This window comes from Panthera uncia, chromosome C2 (genome assembly GCF_023721935.1).
Source record: "Panthera uncia isolate 11264 chromosome C2, Puncia_PCG_1.0, whole genome shotgun sequence".
NCBI classification, from domain to species: Eukaryota; Metazoa; Chordata; class Mammalia; order Carnivora; family Felidae; genus Panthera; species Panthera uncia.
The window spans coordinates 154,402,064-154,420,575 of record NC_064810.1 but is presented as its reverse complement, the minus strand read 5'-3'; the positions used below and the strand labels follow the sequence as shown (position 1 = coordinate 154,420,575).

Here is an 18,512-nt window from a genome sequence, read left to right as displayed (position 1 = left end):
CCACATCTCTGTCAACACTTGTCATTTTTTGCCTCCCCCGCCTTTTAGTAGTAGCCACACTTACTACATGTAAAATGGGATTTCGTTGTGGGTTTGATTTGCATTTTCCTAATGCCTAAAGGTACTGACCATCTTTTCATGTGCTTTTTGGCCATTTGTATATCTTCTCTGGAGAAATATGTATTCATATTCTTTGCCCATTTTTCATTCAGTTATCTTTTTATTATTTCATTGCAAGAGTTCTTCATATACTCTGAATACAAATTTCTTATCAGGATGTGATTTGCAAATATGTCCTCCCATTCTGTGGGTTAGCTTTTTATTTTCATGAGTGTCCTTTGATGCACAGGTTTTTGACTTTGATGGGAGTCAAATTTCTCTCTTTTTTGTTGCTTATTCTTTTGGTGTCCTCTCTGAGAAACCATTGCCTTATCTGAAGAGAGGAAGATTTACTTCTGTATTTTCTTCTAAGAATGTTATGGGCTTAGCCCCTACATTTAGGTCTGATCCCTTTTGAATTGAGTTTTGTAGATAGTGTGAGGACAGAGTCCAGATCCATTCTTTACACGTGGATATCTAGTTGCCCGAGCACCATTTGTTTTAAGAAATGATTTTTTCCTTCATCGAATGATCTTTGCACATTTGTTGAAAACTGTAAGACTGGGGCGCCTGGGTGGTTAAGTGGGCCTCAGTTGGTTAAGTGTCCGACTCTTGGTTTGGGCTCAGGTCATGATCTCGCGACTTTGTGGTTTGAGCCCCACATCGGGCTCTGCCCTGGCAGAATGGAGCCTGCTTGGGATTCTCTCTCTTCTCTCTCTCTCTGCCCCTCCCCCACTTGCACTGTCTCTCTCTCTCAAAATAGAGAAACAAACTTAAAGAGAAAAGAAAATTGTAGGACTAAAGACACCTGGATTTGTTTCTGGACTCTCAGTGCGATTCCATTGACCTCTGTGTGTCTGTCCTTATGCCATTCCTACAGTGTCTTGATTACTGTAGCTTTGTAGTAGGTTTTCAAATCAGGAAGTGCGATTTCTGTTTGTCCTTTATCAAGATTGTTTGGCTCTTCTGGGTCTCTTGTAATTCCTTATGGTTTTAGGATTAGCATCTCCATTTCTTTTAAAAATGCAGTTGAAATTTTGATTGGGATTGCACCGAATGTATTCATCAATTTGGGGAGTATTGCCATCTTAACAATACTACGTTTTCTCATCCGTAAACGTGGAACGTCTGTCCATTTGTTTAGGTCTTTTTAAATTTCTTTCAGCAACGATTTGTGGGTTTCACCATACACATCTTACCCTGTTAAATCTATTACTATGTGTTTTATTTTTGATAATATTGTAAATGAAATTGTTTTTTAAATTTCATTTTCAGTTTGTTTGTTGCTGCTTTATAGAAATATCATTGACTTTTGTATATTGATCTTATATCCTGCAGTTTATTATTAAATCATTTATAATTAGACCTAATAATCTTTTGGGGGGTTCTTTAGAGGTTTTTTACATATAAGATCATGTCCTCTGCAAATAGGATTTTTTTTTTTCTTGTTCTCCATGGCTCTTATTTCTTTCCTTGCCTTCCTTTCCATTCCTGGTAGAACCCCAAGGATAGTGTTGAATTGAATAGAAGAGTTAAGAGCAGACATTTTTGTCTTGTTCCTGATCTTAGGTGGGACACTTCCAGTTTTTCACCATCAAGTGTGATGTTAGCTGTGGTGTTTCGTAGATGCGGTTTACCACTTTGAGGAAATTCTCTTCTGTTACTCATTTGTTGAGTGTTTTTATCATGAAGGGGTATCAGATTTTGGTTTTTGTGTTTTTTTCTGTGTCTATTGAGATGATTATATATAGTTATAGAAAGTATACATTTATATGTTATGTACATTACTGTGCTACATATAAAACTTTGTTGTGTTTATTTATTTGCTTTTGCTTGCTTTAGATTTAGTATACTATTCTTTCTCTAGATTTTTAAGGTGAAAATCTCAGTTGTTTTGAGATCTGCCTTTTTTTTTTTAATGAAGCATTTATGCCCATGAACTTCCCTTTGAGCACTGTTTTCACCACATCCTTTAAGTTTTGATATGTCGTGTCTTAATTTTCATTCATCTCAAAGTTTTTCTAATTCTTCTTGTGACTTCTTCTTTGACTCATTGGTTTTTTAGGAATATGTCGCTTAATTTCCATTCAATATGAATTTCCCAAATTTCCTTCTGTTACTGATTTCCACTTTCATTCCACTGTGGTCAGAGAAGATACTTTGTATGATTTTTAAGCCTTTTGGGTTTGTTGAGAATCGTCTTAGGGCCTAACATCTCATCTATCCTGAAGAATGTTTCATGTGCACTTGAGAAGAACGAGCATTCTGTTGTCGTTGGGTTGAGTGTTATACAGATATTGACGTGGGGCCGCAAGCAAATGGTCAAGAAAGAATTCTTGAGACATTTTCGGTGCAAAAAGGTGCTTTTATTATAGCACGGGGACAGAACTCGCGGGCAGAAAGAGCTGCACTTTTGCTGTATGAAGCTGGTGGTCGTATGCTTAGTGCTGAAGGGGGAGAGGACATGCAGGGAGTATTAGATCATAAATGTTTCTTCAAGTTTCTATTCATAAAACCACTTCTGCAAGATTTCTCGAGTGCTCATCATTCAGTTCGACAGTAATTGGCGATACGTACAGGTAGTCACGAGACCCTTTGAGAACGTAGCAAGCAGCACTTAATTTGGCCCTTAATGAAAACTCTGCAGGCTGTAGGTCAGCCTGCTGGACTAGAAGTGAACACTTCCCTGCTTCTGTCCCTCATCAGATGTCTGTTCGGTCGCTGTTTTCGTGTTTGGGCGTGCCTTCAACACTAAACCAGGAAGTTTAAAATTCTGCCTTGCCATTCACTTTCTGCTTGTGCAGAGCCCCGAGGTCAGTCAGAGGTGAGATCCTAGAGCCTTCTGTGGTGTTTCCTGAGATGATGCGGTGACCCTTTGCCTGTGCCGCGTCTTCCAGATTCCCAGGAAAATGTTGGAGTTCAACAAACCCCCTGTGGCTATTGCATTCCTCCGCTTGTCCTTTCGAGCTCCCTGGCTAGTCTCTTGTTTGCCCCCGCTGCTACCCATTGCCTCAGGCAGACCAGTGTTTAAAAATTCACCTCACACTGGGGCGCCTGGGTGGCGCAGTCGGTTAAGCGTCCGACCTCGGCTCAGGTCACGATCTCGCGGGACCTCGGCTCAGGTCACGATCTCGCGGGACCTCGGCTCAGGTCACGATCTCGCGGTCCGTGAGTTCGAGCCCCGCGTCGGGCTCTGGGCTGATGGCCCGGAGCCTGGAGCCTGCTTCCGATTCTGTGTCTCCCTCTCTCTCTGCCCCTCCCCCGTTCATGCTCCGTCTCTCTCTGTCCCCAAAATAAATAAAAACGTTTGAAAAAAAAAAAAATTCACCTCACATACTCGGGGAGAAGCCCTCAGCACTGGAAGAGACTCAGTGAAGTTGAATAAAGACGAGCCTTTTGAGCGGAATCTTGTAGGTTACCACTAACCAGGCCAGATCATGACTTCCCTCTGGGAATGAGGCTTTCTTTCCCAGATCTCCAGCCCCAGTCTGCTGCTCCCTTCCCGTCCTGGTGGTGCATGCTGGGTTTTTTCAAGGTTGCTGCAGAACTGGGGAGCAGGAGATGAGATGAGAATAAGTTAAAATGCCAGAAGATTGAGCTGTTTTTCATGACTCTGTGCCACCAGAATTGCTGCAAGCCTTTGGTTGACTTCCAGAGCACTTGAAAAATTGGTCCTGACACGTTTTGCCCTTTTGTTGTTGGTGTTGATTTTATGGAGGCGCAAACTTCTGGAGGTCATCGCTACGTTCATTGGCATCACCACCATCCGTTTTCTGATGGAGGGTCAGGGACTGAGGTTCTGGGGAGCCCATGATGGGAGGGGGCAGTCATGTAAGATTTCTAATAGTGATGTCGGATCATTTCTTTTTACTTGGTTAAAAGCAAACATCTTTAGCTTTGCTGTTGTTTGTTATGTAATAATTCAGTGATTTGGCACAATGGAATGAGGAGCTAAATCATTTTTTTCGTTCTTTCGGGGACTTAAATACAAAATTGCTTTTGAATTTATGTAAATTCTGTTGTTGACAAGAAGAAATTGGGAGGAATTCTAAGATTGTTTTTTGGTCGGAGGCTGGTGCCTTGGATGGTATTGCAAAGTGTTGCTGTAATTATATAATATTAAAACAATTCCTGTTTTTTTCTTGTGGTTTACATTTTCAGGGTACCTTTGATGATTACTTGGAGTTATTTCTTCAGTTCGGTTATGTGAGCCTTTTCTCCTGCGTCTACCCATTAGCAGCTGCCTTTGCTGTGTTAAATAACTTCACTGAAGTTAATTCGGATGCCTTAAAAATGTGCAGGGTCTTGAAACGTCCATTCTCAGAACCTTCAGCCAATATTGGTGTCTGGCAGGTAATTATTTGAGAAAACATGATTCCTTTGGGGGAAAAAAATAGCAAAATGGGCCATTATGATTAAAAACAAAGGTGCTATGCTAAGGAGAAATTTGAGAAATTTAGTTTATTTTTTATTTGAATTTTATTGCATTTTATTTATTGCCACAGACTGCGTTGTGTCACTTCAAAGAGTCATTTACTTTTTCTGGGCTTTGCTTTCCTTGTTTTGAAAATTGGGGATGGGGTGGGGGAGGTAAATTATAATTTCTGTGACCCCTTTCAGATGTAAAAATTCTGATAGTTTTCTAGGAAAGTAGCCAGGTGGGACTTCACTCACTGAGTGATGATGAGGCCCTCCCCACTTCTGTGTGGGTTGCAGATCACGTCGGGAGTCTGGACTTCACCCCTACACAGCAATAATGAGGTTCCTTTTCCAGTTTCTGCTGGGGTGGTTTCAGATAAAGCCTAATGGAGAGTCAGGCCTTCTGCCACCACCCAGCACAGCAGAGACCACGTGGGAACATGGGAACACACACGGGGCACTTGCATTCGTCCTAGCAGAAGAGGTATCAGTGGGAAGGTCTAGTGGGAGACCAGAGTTCTGGCCCCAGTCCAGCAATAGGAAGGACCCCACCCTCCACACTGGGCGTCAGTGGTATCCAAATGGGTGACCTAACGAGGTGTTGTCCCTGCTTTGCCTGCTAGAGTGGTGTTAGAGGAACCAACTGAAACAAAAGCTTTAAATAAATTATCGAATCTAACACCTAAAATGTCCAGGATTCTATTTAAACAGTCATCATACCGGGAACCGGGATGAACCAAAAAGAAAAAAGGGGCAGTCAGTAGATGCCACCATCAGGGCGACAGATATTAGAAATATCGGACAGATTTTAAAGCAGCCTTGATCAAATGAGTATACCTCACACAGACAGAAAAATAGAATATCTCAGCAAAGAAAGAGAAGATATAAAAGAGAGGCAAATAGATATTTTAGAAGTAGAAAATACAACTAAAATAAAAAGCTTAGTGGATGAGCGCAGTAGCAGAATGGAAGAAATAGAGGAAAGATCAGAAACTGGAAAATAGAGAATAGAAATGATTCAATCTGAACAGCAGAGAAAAAATAGACTGACAAAGTAAATATAACCTCAGAGACCTGTGGGACTGTAACAAAACATCTAACATTCCTATTATCAGAGTCCCAGAAGGAGCGGGGAAAGGAAGGATTAAAAAACGCCTGAACTAATAAGTCCAAGACTTTTTGATTTGGCAAGAGACCCAGAACTACAGACTCAAGAAATTGAGTGAATCCCAAACAGGATAAGCCCCCCAAAGTTCATGTCCAACACATCGTAATTAAACATGTGAAAACTAAAGACAAAAACTTGAAAGCACCAAGAGAGAAATGACATGTTGTCTATAGAGGAACACAATTAGAATGATAGCCAATTTCTCATCGGAAATAACGGAGGCTGGAAGAAAGCAGCATAGTATTTTTCAAGTGCTGAAAGAAAAGTAGTGTCAGTACAGAATCCTGTATTCAGAGAGAATATCCTTCAAGAATGAAGGGCAGGGGGCGCCTGGGTGGCTCAGTTGGTTAAGCATCGGACTCTTGATTTCAGTTCAGGTCGTGACCTCATGGTTCGCGTCAGGCTCTGCTCTGACAGCGTGGAGCCTGCTTTGGATTCTCTGTCTCCCTTTTTCTCTACCCCGCCCCCTGCTTGCTCTCTCTCTCTCTCTCTTTCTGTCTCTCTCTCTCTTTCTCAAAAATGACTAAATAAATAAACTAAAAAAAAAAAAAAAAAAAAAAAAAAAGAATGAAGGGGAAATCAAGACACTCTCAGATGAAAGAAAACTAAGAGAATTTGTTGCCAGAAAATCTATGCTAAAAGAATAGCCACTTTATTGATTGATTGATTTTTAAATGTTTATGTATTTCGAGAGAGAGTGAGCAGGGGAGGGGCAGAGAGAGAGAGGGAGAGAGACAATCCCAAGCAGGCTCCACACTGTCAGCGCAGAGCCCAATGCAGAGCTTAATCTCATGAACCATGAGATCACGACCTGAGCTGAAATCAAGAATCAGGTGCTTCAGTGACTGAGCCATATAGATACCCCTTAAAAGAATAGTTAAAAAAATTTTTCTAAACTTGAGGAAATGATAAAAGAAGGGACCTGGGACTGTCAGGAAGAAAAACCATGGAAAGCAAAAATACGAATAAACATAATTAGACTTTCCTTCTCTCTGTCTCTCTCTTTTTAATGTTTATTTATCCTTGAGACAGAGACAGGGCATGAACAGGGGAGGGGCAGAGAGAGAGAGGGAGACACAGAATCTGAAACAGGCTCCAGGGGAGGGGCAGAGAGAGAGGGAGACGCATATTTCTGAAACAGGCTCCAGGCTCTGAGCTGTCAGCACAGAGCCCGATGCGGGGCTCGAACCCACGAACCGTGGGATCATGACCTGAGCCGAAGTCGGAGGCTTAACCGACTGAGCCACCCAGGCACCCCAGACTTTCCTTCTCTTAAGTCTTTAAAGTTACGTTTGACAATTGGAACAAAAATTGTAACACTATCTAATGATTCTAAATATATGCAGGGAAAATATTAAGATATTTTACAGAATGGTAAAGGGAGATGAGGTTTCTGTACATCCTTCAGACTGATAAATGGTGACACAAGTAGACTGAACATATGTAGGTGGTCCCCAACTTACAACGGTTCAGATTATGATTTTTTGGCTTTACAGTGGCGTGAGAGCGATATGTATTCAGTAGAAACCATACCTCAAATTTTGAATTTGGATCTTCTCCCAAGCCAGCGGCATGCAGTATGATCCTCTCTCGATGTTGGGCAGCAAACCACGGCTCCCAGTTAGCCACACAGTCACGAGGGTAAACAACTGATACACTTAGAACAATTCCATACCCACACAACCATTCTGTTTTTCCCTTTCAGTACAGTGTTCAACAAATTACAGGAAATACTCAATACTTTAGTATAAAATAAGCTTTGTGTGAGATGATTTTGCCCAGCTGTAGGCTAATCTGAGGGTTCTTAGCACATTTAAGGTGAGCTATAGGTTCAGCTCTAATTCAGTAGATTAGGTGTAGTAGATACATTTTTGTCTTACAATATTTGTAACTTACCCTTTTGGAACACAACTCCTAAGTCAAGATATCTCTCTCTCTCTCTCTCTCTCTCTCTCTCTCTCTCTCTCACACACACACACACACACACACACACACACACAGTAATATACGTAATAAATTGCCAAGAAGACATAGCAGGCTTAGTGTGTGTACACTGAACAACGATGGTCTAAAATACGTGAACCAGAAATTTATAGAACCGGAAGGAGAAATCGACAAATCCACAGGTATAGCTGGAGACTTCAACATGCATTTCTCAACAGTTGGTAGAACAAGAGCTAGGAAGTCAGCAAGGATATAGAAGGGCTCACCAATACCACCACCGTCAGGTAACAGAATCAAATCCATATTACAGAGCACTCTGCTCAGCACTTGTAGAATACACATTCAAGTGCTTACAGAGCATTCGTCCTCAGGCAGAACACAAACTTTAAACATTTTGAAGAATTGAAATCATGTATAGTATGTTCTCTGACTCTACTGGAATCCAACCAGAAATCAGCAGGAGAAAGATAACAGGAAAGTCTCCAAACACTCGAAAACTAAATGCATGGTTTTCTTGAGAAAGAAAGAGAAAGAGAAGGGCATGAGTGAGGGAGGGGCAGTGGGAGAGGAAGAGAGAGAGAATCTTAAGCATGCTCCATGCCTCGGCTGACATGGGGCTTGATCTCACCACGGTGAGATCATAACTTGAGCTGAAATCAAGAGTCAGTTGTTTAACCAACGGAGCCGCCGAAGCGCCCCCAAATGCACGTTCCTTAAATAACGATGGGCCAAAGAGAAAGTTTCAAGTAAATTCAAAAGACATTGAACTGAATGAAAATGAAAGTACAACGTATCAAACAGCTAAAGCAATGCTGACAGGGAAATTTGTAGCACTGAATGCATACACTAGAGAAGAGGAGAATATCTCAAACAATAATCTAAATGCCTACTCGGGAAACTAGAAACAAAGCACAAAAGAAACCCAGAAGAAACAGAAAGAAAATAATAAAGATAAGAGTACAGATGGATGAAATGAAAAACAAAAATAATAGAGAAGATTACTGAAAAGAGTTGGTTCTTTGGGAAGATCAATATAGTTGACAAGATAACCGATATAAAAAGAAAACAGCAGGTACCACTACAGACCCTTAAAGTACCGAAAGTATTGAAGGGAATATTATGAGCAACTCTACACATACAAATTTGACAGTTTGGATCATTTCCTCCAAAAATACAAACTACCACAACTCACCCAATACGAAATAGATAATTTGAGTAGCTCTGTAATTATAAGGAAATTAAATTTGTAATTATAAATTTCCAAAAAAGAAATACATCGGCCCGAATGATTTCACCAGCAATTTCTAAGAATGAACCCCAATTTTACACAATTTCTTCCAGAAAACAGAGGAGGAGGGAATATTTCCTAATTCATTTTATGAAGGCTAGTATCAGTGTGGTAGAAAACCAGAGTGCGAGACAGGAGAACAACAAACCAACATCCCTTGTGAGTAAATGGACAAAACACCTTAATAACCTATTAGCAGACTGAGTTCAGCAATCTGTAAAAAGAAGTGTGTACCATGACAAGCGGGATTTAGTCCAGGGATGCCAGCCTGGTTTAATATTAGAAAATTAATCTGTATAACGTGCCATTTAATAGTTTGAAAAACTGCATAGTTGTATCAACCAATACATATCAAGCATTTGAGAGTCCAACATTCCTTTTTGAGAACTCTCACAAAAATAGAAATGGGGGTGTTTCTTCAACTTGATAAGGGACATCTATTTTTAAAAAAAAATCTAAAGCTAACATCATACTTATTGGTGAAAGATTGAATGCTTTCCTTCTAAAATTAGGAACAAGGCAAAGGTGTTCACTCTTGCTACCTTTATCGGACATGGTACTAGAAGTTCTAAGTAGCCTGATGAGGCCAATGATATCTCTGGTTTACCCACTAGCTGACCTCAGGTGCGTGAGCAAATCCAGTCAAAGTCAGCTGAGACCAGAAGAATTGCCGAGACGAGCATATCCTAACTTGTCCACCCACAGAATCATGAGCTAAATAAATGGCTGTTTGAAGCCAGAGTTTGGGGTGGTTGGTTATGTAGTAATAGCTGACTGATAAAGGAAGTCTCAGTATTCAATACATATCGATTCTCCTTTCGTTTACAAATTGACCTACAGATTAATTTATAAATGGAGCACTACGCCAGCCCAAGGTTTTCTTTTAAGCCGGTAAGTGTATTGTCACATTCACAGGGAGAAATGAATGAAATAGAAGAACAAGAAAGCTATGAAGAAGAATAGGGACACTCACCATGTATTAAAACTTGTTACATAACTTCCGTTATTAACGTGGTGTGGTCCTGGTGCATCAGTAGACAGTCAGACCAGTTAAACAGAAGAGTAAGTCCAGAAATGGATTATGTGGTCTATGTGAAGTCTCAGTTCAGTGGGGGAAATAATTGTCCACTAATGGCATTGAGATAACCAGGTCTCCAGATAGGGGGGAAAGTTTGCTCTTCTAACGTTAAAAGAAGACTAGGCACGACACAGAATGGGAGAAAAAATACACAATACGTATGTCTGCCAGAGTACTTGTATTCCGATTAGGAAACTCTTACAATTCAGTAAGACATTTCAGCCTTTAGAAACAAGGACCATGATTTGAAGAAGTACTTCACCAAAAAACATATGTGAATGGCCCGTGAGCTCATGAAAAGATTTATAATTAGTTACCAGGAAAATGCAAATGAAAACCAGAAGATAGCACTACATACCCAGTTTAAAATGAAGATTCATGGTGTGAAACGTTGGCCATGATGCGTAGTAACTGCAGCTGTCCTACTTTTCTGGCGAGGATGCGTCATGGTGCAGTCGCTTTGCAGAATGAGATGGAAGTTCGTTAGAAAGTTCAACGTACACCTACCATACCCTCAGCATATCGGCTCCTAAATATCCAGGAGAAATGAGAGAACGTGAACATTTCAGGAGGCACGCATGTGTCTATAGTAACTTCATTCAGAGTAGTCCAAAACCGGAAACAACCCAGTGTTCCATCAGTAGGTAAATAAATAAAAACTGATGGTATATTCACAAAATGGAATACTACTCCACAATAAAAATGGAAACGACTAGATATAGATATAGAAATAATCATACTGGGCGAAAGGACGGGGAAGAGTATATACTATGTCATTCCAGTTAGGACATCCTGGAGCAGTGACAAAACTGCAGTGACAAAGAGCAGGTCGCTGTTTGCTTTGGGCCGGTGTGAAGAGAAGGATGGATTGCGGTGGGTCATGAGCAGTCTTTTGGGGGAAGTAGAATTATTCTGCATCTTGTTTGTGGTGGTGTTTTCACAGGTATATACGTCAATCAAAACTTAAGTGTATACCTTCAATGAATACAGCTTATTGCACATAAATTATAACTCAATATAGCTGTATTTGAAAAAATCATGTTTCATTATAGAGGTAGTAAAAATGCAGGAAGCCAGGCACTCTTCTGCTGATAGGAGGATGAACTGGTCAGCCTCATGGAGCGCAGCTTGACGTGATTTATCAAAATTATGAATGCGTGGTACCCTTGACTCAGTTCCACTTTCAGGAATTTATCCTAATTCCACTCTTGTTAAATGATGTATTTACACGGTAACTAAATGGAACAATGATTGTCATAGCAACTAATGCCCACCAATAAGGAAATGGTTAAATAAATTCCGATACATCTCTGCAATAAAGTATTTAAACAGTTGTGACAAAGAATGAGAGAGTTCTTTGAGTACTGACATAGAATATTCTCCAAGACATTTTAAGTGACAAAAGCAAGGGACCGGACAGTATGCATTGGGCTGAAAGAGGGGAAGAAAGGGCATATATATTCAAATTTCTTTATAAAGTTTGCATGTAAAGCATCTGGAAAGGTAAAAAAAAAAAATTCATAATGGTGATCCTTTTGTAGGGAGCACAGGAGCTTTTGTAGGGAGCACAGGAGCTCGCGGGTAGGTAAGGGGTACATGAGGGCAAGGAGACTCTTCACTGTAACTTCAAGTTTTCAATTCTGAGCTATGTGAAGGTAAAAAATGAATAAATAAAAAAATTTAAGTTACTTAAAGAGAAGATAAAGTCTTGAGTAGGTTTGTTGTAAAGAAAACTCCGGAAAAAATAACCAAGTGATACAAAGATTGCTAAAAAAAGATAGCGGAAATTCTCCATGAGACCAGATATGTATTCAGTTGGGATCCAATCATGTTTTGTTTTGCTTCTTTTAAAATTTTAGTTTCTAACAGTAATTGTATTTTTTAGAATTCGTGGGACTTTTATCTGATTCTTGTTTTAAACGAAAGTACAGTTGGCACACAACGTTACACGTGTTTGGGGTGTGCAACACAGTGATTGGACAAGTCTATATGCTCTGCTGTGCTCGCCACAAGCAGAGTACCCGCGTGGGTCACCAGGCGTTGCCGTCACAACACCTTGACCGTAATCCCTGTGGGCTGCAGCATTCCTCCCCGCGACTTGCTCGTTCTGTAATGGAAGCCTCTATGTCCCTTCCCAGTGGTTAGGTTACTCGGCAGGGATCAAGTGTTGTGCATTAAAAGGAAGAGCGACCGGGCAGTGGTCACAACATTTCCGCAGTCGGTACTCTGTAGTGGGCTCTGGGAGACTCCTCCACGGGGCCTGGGGTCAGTCTGTTCAGTAGCTCGGCGGGGCACGTGTGTTTTTCCGAAGTCTCCTGGGCGAATGCCACTCGAAAAGGATCACGATAGCTGGTGCCTCTGGTGTAGCCGAACCAGCTGTGGTCTGTAATGTGGCAGAGTAAGACAGTCACAAAAAAATTCCGTTTGAAATCATACTAACAGTTTTTGAATGTGAAACGTGTTTCCTGGTGGCCCCACCTTAGATTCCCTTTAGGTACGAGTAGGGTAACTTGAACAGCACGCTCCTCTCGGATGTATTCCAAATTCTCAGGCCCCTGGCCACCTCCAGCTGGGAAGGTAGAACATAGTGCTTTGGATATTCCAACCAAAAATATTGAAAATGCCTTGTAACGGCATGATGTTTTTAAGCCGAAGAAAATCACAGCATTATGGAGAAAAAGTTTTAAATGTACTTGGGATATTTGGAACAAGGGAAAGGCTTTTTCTTTGATTTTATATGATACAAAAAAAGGCTGAGGAAGTATGGAAGAGGTCATTGTGGTTTTTAATTTCACATTCTTTTTTCCTTTTAGTTGGCTTTTGAAACAATGAGTGTTATATCTGTGGTCACTAACTGTGCTCTAATTGGAATGTCACCACAAGTGAATGCCCTCTTTCCAGAGTCAAAATTGGACCTCGTTTTGATCGTGGTAGCCGTGGAGGTAAGTGAAACTTTCAACGTATTTTAAATAGTCTCCACGCCAGATGCCTCCGTTTAAGCAGAGATGACCTACAGACAGCAGCGGTATCCCTGGCTGTCCGTGACTGGCAGTTTAACGACACACATTTCCTGGTAAGAAGGCGAGGTAGTTCAGGTGACGGACAGACACGCATTTCTGGTTGCTGCCCAGCTCGGAGAGACCGAGCCGTGGTGGGCTCGGGAAAGTGACTCTTCCCGTTGTGCTGACCTGTCCATTGCTGGGTAGAGAACTTCCGTATGAAATAGAATTCTGTAGATTTGACGTTTTTTTAGCCTCTTGTAGGGATCTGTCATTTCTACGTTCTTCCACAAATGGATCCTAAGAAACGCTTTTTGATAATGACTTAAATCTCGTTAGCAACAGGTGTGGAATTCATCGTGAAACTCTAAAACACCCAGATGTGATATGTATCAGGAAGGCGCATAACCGTGCGTACGAAGTTCAAGGAGGCTGGCTGGCCGTACTTTTTAGGTTTTCATTTTGTTTATGGTGGTTCCGAATATGGATTACTGTAACACCTTGAAAATTCAGCACTGACCAGTTGCAGATGGACGCATTCGCAGGAATTTTTATTGCTAGTGCTTATTGTGACCTTTCATTTTTAGATACTTTAAAAATAGAGCAGTTGTGAACATTGAATCCAGCAGAATTTAGCGGGACTATAAGGCAGTGGTTCATATACCTAAGGCCTCAGGACTGAGGGCCAGCTAGCAGTCGGAGTGTGAACTTGTGCTGAAGAACTCGATTCTGCTTCGCGGTGTTTATCTTTCTGTGTATTTAATAGGAATCTGTGTTCGTGGTGGATGTTCTATGCAGAATATGCGTTTTGGAGAATGATTTTAGACAGCAGTGAGTAGGAGGGAAAGGGGACGGCTCCAGCACATAAAAGTAGGTCTGCCTTGAATTTTGAGAGTTGAATAGGATTTTGGAGAGCTATTTGCAAGGCTGGTTTCTCACCTGTGTTAGTGAGAGATCAAGACAGAGGCGTCTTAGACGGCCAGCTGCCCAGGCTCATAGTGTACCTTCCATTTAGGATATGGCCTTAAGTTTGTGGGTCTGGGATCTTGTCTTTGCCAGTACATGCAGAGTTAATTAGGCTTTTGGGACTGACTGATGCTTAAAACTAATGAGACTCACAAAGGACTGACCAGAATGCCAGGCAGTTAACTTACCAGAAGGAGATACTTTTCCAATGACTGTAACAGTTGGTGTTAAAGTTAAAGTGGAATTGGTTTAGTAGAAGATTTCTTGGTAAATTGGGAACCAGAACAAGAGGAGTACGAAAGTCTTGAGAGACACGGAAGGACCTGAAAACCGTCCCCTCCCCCAAATCGAGCAGAGCTCTGCCGTGGGCCACATCTGGGGGTTCCGTTGCCAGCTTCTGAGCGATGCGGGACGTGTTCACTGCCCACTTCTTGATTTTGCCTTCGCTTTCTCCAGATTTCTGGCTGGTCCAGGGTTCTGTGTATCCCCAATGCTACTTCTTTCTTCTTTTGTATTTGCTGATGTCTTAACATCAGATATTTGGGGCCTGGTTCTTCTCACTTAATTGGGGAGATATCCTGGCCTACAGGAGCATTCTGCAGGTGGCACCCAGGAATTTGCTGGCCTGCGTGGGGTGGGCCGCAGTATTTCTGTGGTGTTTGGCTAGAGCGTCTAAAAGTTCTCTGTCTTGCTGGGCCGCCCCTGTGCCGGCCCTTTGGCTGGAGAGCAGGCTTGTCTTGGGACTTTTTTTTTTGTCTGTGCCCGTTGGCATTTGTGCTTGCCCCTTCCTCAGCACTCAGTCTAGGACGTATGAGGTAGAGAGGAATACCTGGGGTCCTCAGGGTACTGGGGTCTATGCTGAGTCGGCCTTCTTTCTACCTTTCAGAGTTTCCGTGTGTTTATTTTGTATGTAATGTCCATGGTCTTTGGTTGTTCTTAGCAGGAGGAGGAGTGAAAACTACTTCTGTTCCATTCTTCCAGAAGCAGAAGTCCTCACTCTGTTAATCTTTTTTTTTTTTTTTTTTTTTTTCTTTCCTCTTTTGCTTAGGACCAAAGTCCTTTCTTTGGGCCTGGCTAGCACACTTTTATTCCTTATGTCTCAGCTTAGATGTCACTGGTCTCCCAGGCTTTTCTGATCCTTCCATCTCTGCTGGATCTCTTCTCTTAGCCCATCTTGAAGCTCCATGGCCCTCCCTCCTGGTGATTATCCCGTTTATATGCCTTGCGCTTCCTGATAGGTGTGTTTATGTAATGTCTGTCTCTCGCGTGCACTGTTGGTTTCTTAAGACCAGGGACGGTGTCTACTTTTCTATCTAGTAGATAAGAGTACTAACTTGAACAGTGATGGTAGGTATACAGTTCAGTGTTGTGAATGTGGAATTAATAAATTAAGCTATTAAAAAAGAAAATGGGCATTTCTTTCTTTCTTTTTTTTTTTTAATTTCAAAACACAGAATGGGGGTGCCTGGGTAGTTCAGCTGGTGAAGCATCCCACTTCTGCTCAGGTCACGATCTCACAGTTTGTGAGTTCAAGCCCTGCGTCGGGCTCTGTGCTGACAGCTCAGAGCCTGGAGCCTGCTTCGGATTCTGTGTCTCCCTGTCTCTGTGCCCCTCCCCTGCTCATGTTCTGTCTCTCTCAAAAATAAATAAACTGAAAAAAAAAATAAATCAAAAGAAAAAGAAAAAATGGGTATTATTCTTTTCTGATAAACATATTCGGTATTAATTATATGACTATATTTGTTTATAGCGTTTTCTGAGTTCTACTTACAGAACACAAAGTGGCAAGTGCTCATTTTTTTCTTCCTTAATTATACACAGTCAGTATTGAGAGCTACTATGTATATGCTACTGAATCTGGTGCGAAGGAAAGACAAAGCTGGCTTTTTATTTTTGTCCTCAAGAGCTCTGCTTCTTAATGTAGCTGAGAAGATGTGCGCATTTTACACATACGCGCACGCACACGCACGCGTCCACATACGGACACTATAGCTTAGTGCATCTACCAGAGACGCAACTAGGCAGAATAAATGATATGTCAGGTGACTGGCCTGTGGTGACGTGGAGGAGAAGATCATCACGACTGTCATCCAAAGACAGGGGACCCCTTGTGGTCTTCTCTTCTTCTTTGGTGCGTTCTGAGAAGGCTTAGATGTGAGTTAATCCCCATTTCCTCCATGCTAGCGTGGACTTCCCACTCTGAATCCTAGCCCGGGTGGAATCCGCGCCTAGGATGTAAGTTGGGGATGCCTGGCAGCCTGAGGGGTGGAAGGCAGAAGCTCAGCCACGGGCTGTCTCAGCCACCGACTTTCGAGTCCGTCATGACACGGGAGAAACGTGTTTTTCAGCTTAAAATTCTTCCCCGTAGGCCAGAATGCCAGCAGTGTCGGGCTGTTTCATCACCAGCTAGACTTATACCTCTAAACAAGAAGTATGTCCTTTGGTTACCGAGGCTAAATCCTTATAATAGTGATTATTTTGGTGTGTTCTGTTTGTTTGTTTTTTTAATGAGCCAACTCATAGAGATGTTACCAATATTTGTTAATACAGAGATCATTACTAATATTGAGATCACCCAGAGTTAAGTCAAAGGGTGAAGGATTGTAAGGAGGTTGTAACTACATGTATATACCGCTTTCTCATTTTTGGTTTTTATTGTGGTGAAGTAAACATCGGAAATTTACCGTTTTAACCTCTTCAGAAATTTAATTGTGGTAAAAAAAAAAAAAACCCACATAATATGAAATGTACCCTTTTAACCACTTTTAATTGTACGGTTCAAGGCATTAACTGAAACTCTGTGTCTATTAAACACGAAGTGCCCATTCCCCCCTCTCCAGCCCCTGGTAACCACCATTCTCCCTTCTGTTCTTGTGAATGTGATTACTCTAGGAATCTCACATAACAGAATCATCCAGTATCTGTCCTCTTGTGTCGTAAGGTCTTCAGGGCTCATGTGTGTTACAGGATATGTTAAAATTTCCTTCCTTTTCAAGACTGCATGATACTCCCGTGTATGTATATACCACGTCTTATTTATCCGTTCGTCAGCCGATGGCCACGTGGGTTGCTTCCACATTTTGGCTGTTGAGAATAATATTGCTGTGAACGTGGATGTACCAATATCTCTTTGAGTCCCTGTTTCACTTCTTTAGAGTCCATAGCCAGAAACAGAATTTCTGGATTACGTGGTAATTCTGTTTAATTTTTTCAAGAAACACAATACCAGTTTCCACAGCAGCTGTACCGTTTTTACATTCCCGCCAGCAAGGCACAAGCATTTGTTCAATTTCTCCACCTCTTTGCCAACATTTGTTATTTTCTGTTGTTTGTTTGTTTAATAATAGTCATCCTAATGGGTGTGAGGTAATACCTCATTATAGTTTTGATTTCCCTGACAAGCGGTGATGTTGAACATCTTTTCATGTGCTTTTGGCCACTTGGATACCATCTGTTCAGTTTCCTCACCCGTTCTTTTTTTTAGTTGCCTTTCGCTTATCTGTTGACTTGTAGGAGTTCTTTATACGTGCTGGGTATCGATCTCTTGTTAGAGACCTGACTCGAGAATGTTTTTTCCACTTCTGTGGGCTACCTTTGTACTCTGTTGGCACTACCCTCTTAGTGCATAGAAGCCCAGGTTTTCCGCTTGTTTCTTTTGTTGCCTGTGCCTTTGGTGTCATAGCCAAGAAATCGTTGCCAAGTCTAATGTCATGAACCTTTTGCCCTTTTCTTAGGAGTTTTATAGTGTTGGGTCCTAAGTTTAGGTCTCTGATCCATTCTGAGTTAAGTTTTTCTACAGTGTAAGGTAAGGGTCCAACTTCGTTCTTTTGCCTGAGGACATCCAGTTTTCCCAGCACCCCGTTGAAAAGACTGTCTTTTCCCCAGTGAATGGTGTTGCCATCCTCGCTGGAAATCACTTGACCATAAACGTGAGGTTTATTTCTGGCCTCTTAATTAATTTCCATTGGTCTATATGTCTGGGTTTTTTTTAACCGCTTTATTGATGTGTGATTGACATACAAAAAGCTGTATGTGTTTAATATATCTAACTTGGTGAACTTGGTGAGAAGTATCTTTCTATCTTTATGCCAGTACCACATTGCTTTTGGCACTATAGCTTTGTAGTAGGTTTTCAAGTCAGCAAGTGTGAGACTCCCAACTTTGTTCTTTTTCAAGGCTGTAAAAGATTGTTTTGGCTATTTGAGTGTGTGTTTGCTTTAATGTGCTTGTAGTAACTGTAGTTATTTACTGATTTTTTGGAAACTATTGATCAAAAGTTGAGTTATATTGGCACAGATTGGTATTAAAATAAGTCTTCCCTTTGTACCAAAGTAGTATATTTGAGGATTTGCTGTTTTTATTTTATTGACTTTCTACCTATTGAGAGGACCCCAGCTTTGTTTTCTAAATTGAAAATTTTGTGTGTCAGGACAAAATCTACCTCAGAGAAAGTGTTAGAAATAACCCAAAAATTAGTAAGTTAGCTAGTTTTATTCTAGTGTTGCTGAGACCTGAGCTGAATGCCATCTGGTCTTGTAATGAATCCAAAAA

The 18,512-nt window shown here is 41.3% G+C and overlaps 1 protein-coding gene across 5 annotated transcripts in view; it reads left to right on the top strand.

Moving 5' to 3' along the window:
- ANO10 (anoctamin 10) overlaps nucleotides 1–18,512 on the top strand; it is a 225,618-nt gene that overhangs the window by 55,189 nt on the left and 151,917 nt on the right. For all 5 annotated transcript variants that reach the window (XM_049629104.1, XM_049629102.1, XM_049629100.1 and 2 more), the window contains 2 exons: nucleotides 4,261–4,452; nucleotides 12,810–12,938. In XM_049629104.1, coding sequence (XP_049485061.1) covers nucleotides 4,261–4,452; nucleotides 12,810–12,938 — 321 coding nt within the window. The remainder of the gene's footprint in view (nucleotides 1–4,260; nucleotides 4,453–12,809; nucleotides 12,939–18,512) is intronic.